The sequence below is a fragment of the Clytia hemisphaerica genome, unplaced genomic scaffold, assembly GCF_902728285.1.
Source record: "Clytia hemisphaerica strain Z4C2 unplaced genomic scaffold, Clytia hemisphaerica genome assembly, whole genome shotgun sequence".
Taxonomy (NCBI): Eukaryota; Metazoa; Cnidaria; class Hydrozoa; order Leptothecata; family Clytiidae; genus Clytia; species Clytia hemisphaerica.
In genome coordinates, this window is record NW_027103721.1 from 360,939 (window position 1) to 371,339 (window position 10,401).

General features: G+C 35.4%; 2 protein-coding genes across 2 annotated transcripts; one reads left to right on the top strand and one right to left on the bottom strand.

Moving 5' to 3' along the window:
* The first annotated feature begins 613 nt into the window (after positions 1-613).
* On the top strand, positions 614-1,321 carry LOC136804397 (uncharacterized). Its single transcript, XM_067061112.1, has one exon. The coding sequence runs from the start codon at positions 614-616 to the stop codon at positions 1,319-1,321; it is 708 nt and encodes a 235-aa protein (XP_066917213.1).
* An 8,229-nt stretch (positions 1,322-9,550) lies between these two features.
* On the bottom strand, positions 9,551-10,057 carry LOC136804399 (uncharacterized). The gene has a single exon (XM_067061113.1). It carries the CDS (start codon positions 10,055-10,057, stop codon positions 9,551-9,553), a length of 507 nt encoding a protein of 168 aa, XP_066917214.1.
* Between the last annotated feature and the right edge of the window lie 344 nt (positions 10,058-10,401).

Genomic DNA, 10,401 nt, shown 5'->3' on the forward strand with positions numbered 1-10,401 from the left:
GCGCGTGCAGAGAGCGTTAAAATAGAAGGTAGCCGTTTTTTGTGTAAACAAACTAATTATTTTGGGATCTACAGGCAAATTGTACCATCTGCCTGGACGTAAATCGATCAGCCTTTATATAAGCTTTCAAGATAAACCATAAAACTTATATGTGTCAGGCAGAGCAATTGACGCAAAAGTTGAAAAACCTTCAAAAATACGGGATTTCTTGAAACATGAATTTTGACTGTTTTCCACACAAACCATCCATTATACCCCTAAATTTAGAATACAGAGTCGTTATATATCATAAAAATATAAGTATTAATGTTATAAGATGTGTTAAAAAAGTCAAGGAGTGAACAAAAGTCACTTATTCGTCAAAATCAAAAAATCCGCAAATATTCTACGGACCCTTATTTGCGATGAGCGTTTAAGACCGTGGTACGAAACTCAGTTAGCAGACGAGCAGAACGGATTCAGGCAAAATCGTGGCACAACTGACGGCGTCTTCACACTAAAACGAGTCCAACAAATTACCCAAAAGAAGTTGCAACCACTGTATCTACTATTTGTTGATCTTACCGCAGCATTCGATCACATCTCAAGAGACTGGCTGTTTAAATCTATCGAAATGCGTTTTCCTGCTGACCAAATTCCTAGACTTGTTACTATACTTAATAGTCTCTACAAACGTACAACTCTCACTTATGAGGAAATACAGACAACGTTCGAAACCACATCTGGAGTGCGTCAAGGTGGTCCAGAAAGCCCGTTTCTTTTTAATTTATTCATCGACTTCGTAATGAGAATCTTCATTAATAACGCCACTCATGCTAACATTAAATTCTACGAACATCGTTATCGTATCAACCTTCGTTCTGTTAGCCGAGAAGAAAGGCTATCAATGAGATCAAAAAATCGAAATCATGAGGGAAACGTAAACCTTCCATGGTGTGGGTATGCTGACGATTTGATCCTTTTTATCCAATCTCAATCTGAATTACAAAAAGCTACAGAGATCTTGGATAATGTGTTTGAGCGTTTTGGTCTCAAAATTAATGAGCAAAAAACTGAAACAATGATTCTTAATAGCACTGAGCCTGATTACCCAAAATCAATCATTACTATCAGAAATATCCCAATCAAAAACGTAGAAAAATTCAAATATCTTGGTGCTTTCACAAAATACGACCAGCCGAATACTGGAGATGTTAAACTAAGTTATCGTATCCAAACTGCTATCAGTAAATTCGTTGAGATGTCAATCCTATTGCAGAATGTGAAAATAAACTTGAAATCGAAATTGGAACTTGACAGCCGATCAATACGAAAGAATTGATGTTACATATCGTAATCTATTGAGACGTATGGTAAGAGGTGGTTTTAATCGTGTGAGTGAAAATGATTATAGATTTAAATTAAATAACAAAAGTCTTCACTCGCTGTGTGGTACGAATGATGTTTCGATATTTGTTAAGAAACAGCAGCGAAACTACACTGAACATTTGAAACGCATGTCTCATAATCGAACACCAAAACTGCTTTTATTCAATGATGATAAATCGAAAAAGAGAGGAAGACCATCAAAATCTCTCTTATAACAAGTTCTTGATAATGAGTTATTATCTCTTGACCAGCTATGCAATTGCGCAATGAAAAAGAAGAAAATATCATGATTATTTATTTAGATGAAATTTACATGCTCTTTGGAACAACTCGTACTTTGTGTACTTGTTGTACTAGGGAATCGCATGTACAAATATTACTAGGAATTAGTAATTTGTAAATTTATACATACATACATACATACATACATACATACATACATACATACATAGCACTCTAGGTCAATTTTTGAAAAATTTGGTTTGACCACCACTGGTATAATACCATATTTTTGCTAATTGGCTATCGTTTGCAATTATTAGATTTTCCCTTAGCAACTCGCACTACTAGGTCAAAAAACATTGGTTAGGCCTATGCTCAATGCTTTTCATTGACTATCAGCAAGTTTGATTGAGTGTCAAAATCAAATTATTGACAAAAAGTACTTAACACTGACTGTCAATCAATTTTCTTGAAAACCAAAAGAATATATTGACTGTCGATATTGACAGTCAATTTTTTGTATTGACTGTTCATTACTTACATTGACAGCTGGCAACAAAATAATTGACAGTCAATACAAACAATTTTTTGTCAATAATTTACAATTGATAGTCAATAAAACTTGATGACAGTCCATGAAATACATTGAACATGGGCCTAATCAATGTTTTTGGACCTAGTAGTGTCGGTTGCTTATAAAAAATCTAAATTCTACTGTGTTGGTGCTACAACCCTGCGATTAGGCTAACAATATATATAACATTACAATATATAGCTCAAGCATATACATGAATGCAAAAAAAACGAGATTTTTAGTTAAAATATCTTTATCTTAATAATTAAGTAACAGCAGCTACTTTTGGTTCATTTTTTTAAATTTATTTTTCTAAACTTTTCGGCCTCAACAGAGTACCATCATCAGTAAAAAAAGAGAATTTTCATTACAACAAAATACTTACTTAATCTTATACTGAAAATGTATGGAAGGATTGATTTATTTAATTAAAATATCTTATTTTTGCGCATACTAAGTTTTGCGCAGAGGCCCACAAATGCTTGAAATTTAATACAAAATTACATGCACTGTTAAGTTGCGCGAAAATAAAGCATTTTTAAAAGAAATAACTTGCTAAGACACCATCCCTGAACACCTGAAATTGACCGTTGCAGAGGGGACCCTCTGCAACGGTCACTTTCAGGTTTTCAGGGATGGTGTCTTAGCAAGTTATTTCTTTTAAAAATGTGTGTTATCGTTTGTTTTTGTTATGTGTTCAAAGTAATGACGACCAATATCATCAGGTGAGTTGTTTGATGTCCAAATTTTCAAAAACATTATTTTCCACTAAAAGTGTTCTGACCACCATAAATGCACAAGGGGGACAATGACTTCTGATAACAACACAATTTATAATGGCCGTCTAGCGACATTGTATGATTAGCACCCTAAAAAAAGACCCCTAATCATTTTTTTTGACAAATACAGAATCAAAAAAAGTATCAAACTTTTTTATTTACACATCGTAAATTAAATTCTGCAAAGAAATATCATCAAAAGTTCCACATACGTCCAATTTCCCATGACGTCATTTTTCAGTACAAAAATCTTAAAGGGATGATTTGAGATATTTGGCATGTGTAATCTTTCTATTGTCCTGAGGAAAACCTCAAAATGTTTTTGCCTAAATATTTTCCAAAGTTGAGATATTAAAATTACAAGTTTTTGACTTTTTTTGTAAGAGAACAATAGAATTTCAACGTAAGAACCATGTGAGAACCCATTTTCAGAAATTTCAAATTGTGATATCTCGCCTTTGGAAAAAAGTTACCCAAACATACTTGGAGGTTTTAATCAAGCTCACATAAGCTTTCTGCAGGCCAAATATCTCAAACCATCTGATTATCCCTTTAAAATTAAAAAAACTGTAACTGTAACTGTTACATAGAAAAATCCATAAATTCTACAATATTTCTAGATAATGTATACATAGAAACTATCACGGTTTAGGTCCCCAGTAAGAATTTATCTAAAGATCTGCGAATGGTACCCCCTAAATTTTCTAGGTTCGTCTTCAAACCAGTACATGTGTCACTCCTTGATTTTTCACTAATTAGGTCATAAAAGGGGGTATTCTTAACATTTTCTCCTTGATTTTGAACCTTGAAACCAAATTAAATTCCCGCCAAAATTAGTTTATTTGCCGATCCGCCAAAAGTTTATTTTGTTTATTAGTTTATTTGCCAATCTGCTAAATAAAATTTCTGCCAAAATTTCTTCCCATAAGGTATCTTGTGATACAGTCCATACACAGCAAACAGTAGGCACATTCTCAGTCGGTCTGCAGATACAAAAATCTTTCCTTGCACAAGAGGGGTCAAATTTTGGTTGTTTCGTGGCATTTCTAAGATACCAGTTAGCGAACCAATAATCACACAACTGTTTTCAATATCTCTTTCATTTTTTTCTTCCAGTTTTACCGGTTTTCAGTTATTTTTGACGGGTTCCAGATAGTGCTGGAATTTCGGTAGGACCTGCACTATTGCACACAATATATTGTATATACTCACCAATGCAATAAATCTTCTATTCCGCTTTTTACGCTTGGACTGACCAACACCAGAACGAATTTCAAGACCTTCTGGATCAATGTCTTTCATGACATCGTAAGCTCTGGTTTAGTCGGCCCACTTTTAGCCCTGCCTATTCTAATTGCTAGAGTTGGCATAAAGTGGATCGAAAGTGGGCTGTCTTTGTTTGACTTTAGACGGCCAACTCTTTGCCGACTTTTGCGAAACAATAGTATAGCGTCATTGGTTGCGAGCTCAAAGTTCTATGCGCAAAATATTTTATATCCGGTTTTATGGTGCGTGTGACCGCGATAAAAGTAAACAAACATGGTAGACTCAGCTGCGGAATAATTATCATCTCTTGTCGATCTATATCAAGTGAAGCAAGTTGCTGAGAATTTTAACTGTATTACAATTCAAGATTTGATATTTGTTTTTATATTCGATTCAACGTACATACTTACCTGGACATACAATTTTTTAATTAATTTCTACATATTTTATTGGACTTTTTTTTATAATTCAAACGTACACACAGAACACAACAGCAGTTGCAGTGGAATTCATTTTTATTCATTTATAATCAATCAGTACACGTGACGTGAAGAAGTATGCAACCAAATAATACTGCCCTCTCCTTACTTGTTGAAAAGACGACAATCGAGACAAAAGAAAAGGTTGATTTTTTTGAGATCCTTAACCGAATATTTAGGAAAAAACGTGAAATCATAATGTCAACGGTAACTTCAATTCAACTTTTGCTTAAAAAAATAATAAATAACTAGAATTCAATTCAACTTTGCACTTTTTTTTTAAACAATAATAAAATACTAGAATTCAATTCAACTTTTGCTAAAAAATTAATATATAACTACAATTCAATTCAACTTTTCCTGAAAAAATAATAAATAACTACAATTCGATTAACCTTTTGCTAAAAATAACTGCATTTATATTTGAAAACTGCAAACCTTTGCAAACAAAATGTATTGGTCTACTTGTTTGAGCTACAATCAAAACAAAAGCTTGAAAAACTATCAAAACTTAAGTTACCTCAAAAGCAGAATACTAGTACACAGTTAATGTTAGATAAACTTTCTAGAAAAGAAGTCAAAGGACATATTCAAGCACTATTCAAACAGATTCAAAATAAAATCATTGCCATTATCATTACCATTACCATTATCTTCAATCACATTATCATTATTAACAGGGGGGATTAGGGGTAGTTGAACTCCCATGGATAGGGCCATTAAAGAGACAAGCTGTTGGTCAACGGCCGCTTGACGCTTGCACTCCTCCTTCATGAGGCTCACTAAATCATCGATTGTTTATTAGCTGATAACGCATCATTTAAGTTTTTCATAGTATTTGAAATTTCTTGTAAAACATCATTTGTTTTCTTTATTTTTGGATTTTGTAGACTTTTTACATGTCTCGTGATCTGGGACAAAGCCACGTGCAGAGGCAGATGACGACGAAGTTGGTGGTGTCTCATCACTGTCTTTCTTTGAAGAAAGAGACTCAGATTCCACCACTTTCCGTTTTTTCGAACTCGGTTCAATCTGTTCTAACCTTCTGCGCGTGGGTCTTGATTTGAGTTCTTGGCAGAGACGGGCGAACCAAGGACCCAATTCGTTGTCCTCCATGAAACTGGTCAACCCTGAACCCTTTTGGGATGTTAGCATAAAACTTTTTGCTTTGCTTATACAATTGCGAAATTTTCGTCTTGTCTGTTCAACATTGAACATAAAGGAAGTGCCATTGGCTGCACATCGTTCTTCTAGAATATTTAAAACTTCCTTGTTTCTCTTATTTGAGGAGATTGATGTAAAAAGTCTTTTTTTTATTTCTGGCGTGTCCAATATAATGTCAATCATGTCTGTTACCACAGACTGAGGCCAAATAGCCTTTGTACCCGATTTTTTCTTTTTGCCTTTACCATTTGATTTTATGGAAGAACCTTCACGTGAACCTTCAGCCTCCCTTAATCTCTCACGGATGTCTCTCGGATCTGTTATGATTGGGGAGAGTACACCATCATCATGATCTTCATCAGAGTTAATTTCAGAATCAGAACAAAATAACTGATTTCTGAGTTCATCTTCATAGAAGCATGGTGTATTAATATCGTCCAAGAGAGACATGACAAAGGTTTGGTTGACAATGTAATGATGATGAAAAACTGTAGAAAAATGGGATGGGATACTACCTTCTGGGCTGAATGTTCAATTGTATATGTACGTTGTTGTTGTAGAAAATATGTAGAAAATATGTAGAAAAACTTGGAAATTAATGTCCTCTGTGAGTGCAAGTAAAAAAGATTAAATAAATTTGTAATTGATGATTGATAATTCTGCTGATAATTCTGCTGATTTCTTGTCTCTCCTTTCGTATCTCCGATGGTTTGTTTTGATTAATTCTTTTTTCGAATTTTCGACGAAATTCAATCTGAGCATGCGCAGTAACCTAAATTTCGTGTACTTTTACAAGAAATCGTACAAAAGTTGGCTAAAAGTGGATCGAAAAACGGCTGTCTAAAGAGAGCCCGCTTTCTGCCTACTTTCTTGATTATGATCGGCAAAACCACTCGACGCGAATCAAAAGAGGGCACCATGTCGACTTTACATAACATTTCACTTTAGACAGCACACTTTCGATCCACTTTATGCCAACTTTAATTAGCAATTAGAATAGGCAGGGCTAAAAGTGGGCCGACTAAACCAGAGCTAAACAACATCATGTGGTACTTTCAGATTGTGGAGCTCTTGTACCTTTTGACTAACAGATCGATAACCAAGATTTCTCCCAGGTCCATTGATTTCTTCTGTTACAGCCTCATAAACTTGATCCATGGAGGTGTTGTATTCTATGTACCTGATATTGAAGTGATTGAGATGCAAAGCAAGGCCTCGCAAGGACCACGCATACTGTGGGTATTTTTTCTTCATTAGAGTAAGGATTTCCTTTTTACGGTCATAGTAAAAGATCTCTCAGTTCTTCCTCTAATTCTCTATCTACTTTCCATTCAGGATTTCTAAGTCTTGCTGTCATTTCTATTTTTTTTACTAAAATTAAAGAGAGATTAGTCAGAGTACATATGTCTTTTAGAAAACCTGAAATCAATACCTGTTCATATTACTTGCATTTATAGTCCATCTATTTTCATTTGGATAATGAATTTTTACAGATCTAGGTCAATAGATGCTATCTTTCTTGCAAGATAAATCAGAATATATAAATTATAAACAAAAAAACTCAAAATATCTCTCTATTCCAAACAATTTTTAGAGAATCCTAAATCATGATGTGAATAAATTTTTTTCTGAATGAGAATCATAAAAAACAAAACCAATCAGTCTACACATTTTTCTTTATAAGCAACCTCAAAATTGCAAAAACAATTTTCACTATCGCGTAAAGTAAAAGCTTTTTAGATAATCTAACCATGGTAAACGATAGCCCTTGGCCCAATAATAAGCATAAATATTGTATAATATTAGGTGGTTAAAGCAAATTTTTCAGAAATTGAGCTAAAATGCTGAGCAACGCCAGACCTGATCTGAAAATTAGGGTTGCTTATAAAAAATAGGGTGTACATTAGTTACCAAAAAATAAGATATGACAGTGGACATTTATTTTATAAAATAAAATATAATAATGAAATCAAAAGAAATGTAAATAAAGCATGTTAAAATATACAAATATATTTAAAAATGTTTCTCTGACACAACGATACTTTCAACAAACAGGCTATTCAGTATTTTTAATGAAGTCAGTCTGCAATGACACATGCACATATATCAATATTTTGGTCTAACATTGCTTTACAAAATTCAACAAAGTCTTCTTTCTTGCAAAATTGAAAAGAAAATGCCTCATTCATTTCTTCTTTTTCCTTGTCTGTAATATCGTCCAATGTCGCCTTAAATGATAATAATGCGATTCGATGTTTATAATTTTCTTCCATATCAATGTAATCTGGTAAATAATACTTTCCAATACAATTCGCCTTTTTCAACCACTCAACTGCATTGGGCGAAATTTCATTGCTGGAATAAATAAAAGTAAATTAACATTAAAAGAATTACTGTAATTTTCCACATACATTTTCATTTGTGTCAATTCTTACATAGCTGCCCCTTTTGTAGCAATAAACACATTTTAATTCCCAATTCACCCCTGCTGCTAATTTGAGATGACTGCCTGTTTATCAGACCCAAGAGTAAAAGGTAAAAAGAAAAATTAAATAAGGTATAAATACCATGTTTAATGTTCAAGACAGCACCTATCCCGAAACCAGACGCATCTGTGAAGAAATCTAAGTGTTCTGATGTCACTACAGGATCCTGGAAAAAGGCGGTCCCGTTCCATCACGGGGCAAAGTCACTCCACCACTTGATGTCTTTAAGAGCAGGTTCAGAAATTTCCACTATGTCACTAAGCTCCGTCACCGATTTGGAGAGGTTAATCAACCGCCTCATAAAACCGACCTGGCTTAACAACCTTGGCTGCAAAAGACAAAGAACCAATCAACGAGAGCAACTCCCGCTTTGAAGTCTGAGAAGCGTTACTCCAGCCTTGTAACTTACCTAACAAAACTTCTTGTCTGGTAATCGAAAACACCTGTTCAGAGTATCTATTTCTATGCCTAAAAATGTTACTGTCTGACAAGGGCCTTCTTTTAGAAATGGGAGGTCTAGGTGGTCGAGACTGCGTGAAGGTACTAGTGGGTTGATCCTGTGAGGACGAAGGGTTAGGACACCTAGTTGCATAATGACTTTTTTTCTTACATTTGTAGCAAGTCACATCAGGAAACGAACCAGCTTGGCTGGAGGAAGAGCTAACAACCTGAGGCCTCAAAGTAGAAGAAAAAATATCCAGGTCGATTCTGTCCCAGAAGGTTTCGGTTGGGTTTCCAGCCAACTTCCTTCTGAATTGGACTCATAATCAGCCACACATTGAACGGGATACGTCGGAAAAAATTCTGCAAATCCTTTCCTGGTATCTAATCAGAAAGGGGGCTAAGTGTTCATGAAACACCACGATAGACCAAAAAAACAACGACCAAGCAAGAAACCACCATTGTTGGTTTGAAACTTTACTTTACCTTTTGACAGTCTATAATTTGGGTCCCCAGTCCCAGAAATAGAAAGGCTCCCAGGATCATTCTCCGAAACAGAAAGTGTAAATGATTGAGTTGAATTAGAGGCAGAAGCTGGCTTGGGAAGAAGCAAATTAAAGTTAACAAACTCAACCTTCTGAATTTTATATAGCTGCTGCTGTGGAATTCCAGGAAGGGTAATGTTTTGACGGTTTGAAAACGGTGGAGGGTGTAGATTAGCCTCGAAAGTATAGGGGGAGCTTCAGCACTGCGTACAAAATGGCGGCGACGTTATGCAGGATTATTGTTGTTGTTTTCTCTCCTCCTGCAGTGTCTTCTCGTACGACGAGTTTTTCGAACGACGACGAGTGGCGGAGGCGGTGGGGGTTCACGATGTAAATCCTCTTCTTGCTGTCTCTGTCTGTTTGAGTTTAAATTGGTTTGCTCGCGATCAAATGCTTCAAGCTGTAGAATTAATGTAGGGCGTGACCCTGAAGTTTGAATGTTACATAATTTGCAGGCGTCTTGAAGGGCCTCTTTAGTGAAGCGTTGGTATGAAGATGAAGAAGAGGCAGAGGTTATAGCATCAGTTCTTGTGTCTTGTGACTCGTGTTGGTTGTCTGATAAGACCGATTCTTCGTCCACCAACCGCCGTGTTCTTGCTCTCTTCTTAGGTGGTGGTGGTTCCTCATCAGAAGAACTAGATGAATTTGAAGAGCTGGTGTCACTGCTCGAAGACAAAGGATCAGCCAAGCACAAGGTTAGAACTGTGAAAGTTATAAAAATAAATATCTTCATGGCTGCTTTGAGTGGACTGACGATGTTCGAAGAAGCGTTACTAGAGACTGAGGTATTTTATATGAGACCACGCACGAGGTCGACTAAATTTAAAGTAGATCTGGTGAACGCACACGACTGACAGGGTGTAATGGGCGTTGACTAGGGCGCCGTCAAAGACTCTCTTTTCCATTAACCTGAGTTATGAATAATTTTTTTTTATTATTGTATTTTTTTCATTTTTTTGTTATACGATATCTTATCCCTTATTGCACTCCTAAACATGGCGGATGGAGGGCCATCAACAAAGACTTATAAATGCCTTTTGTGCAATCTTTTTCACGAACTTTCACTTCGCTATCTAC

Coding starts and splice junctions, on each gene's coding strand:
- LOC136804397 (XM_067061112.1), top strand. CDS start 614: ATGCGTTTTCCTGCTGACCAAATTCCTAGACTTGTTACTATACTTAAT.
- LOC136804399 (XM_067061113.1), bottom strand. CDS start 10,057: ATGAAGATATTTATTTTTATAACTTTCACAGTTCTAACCTTGTGCTTG.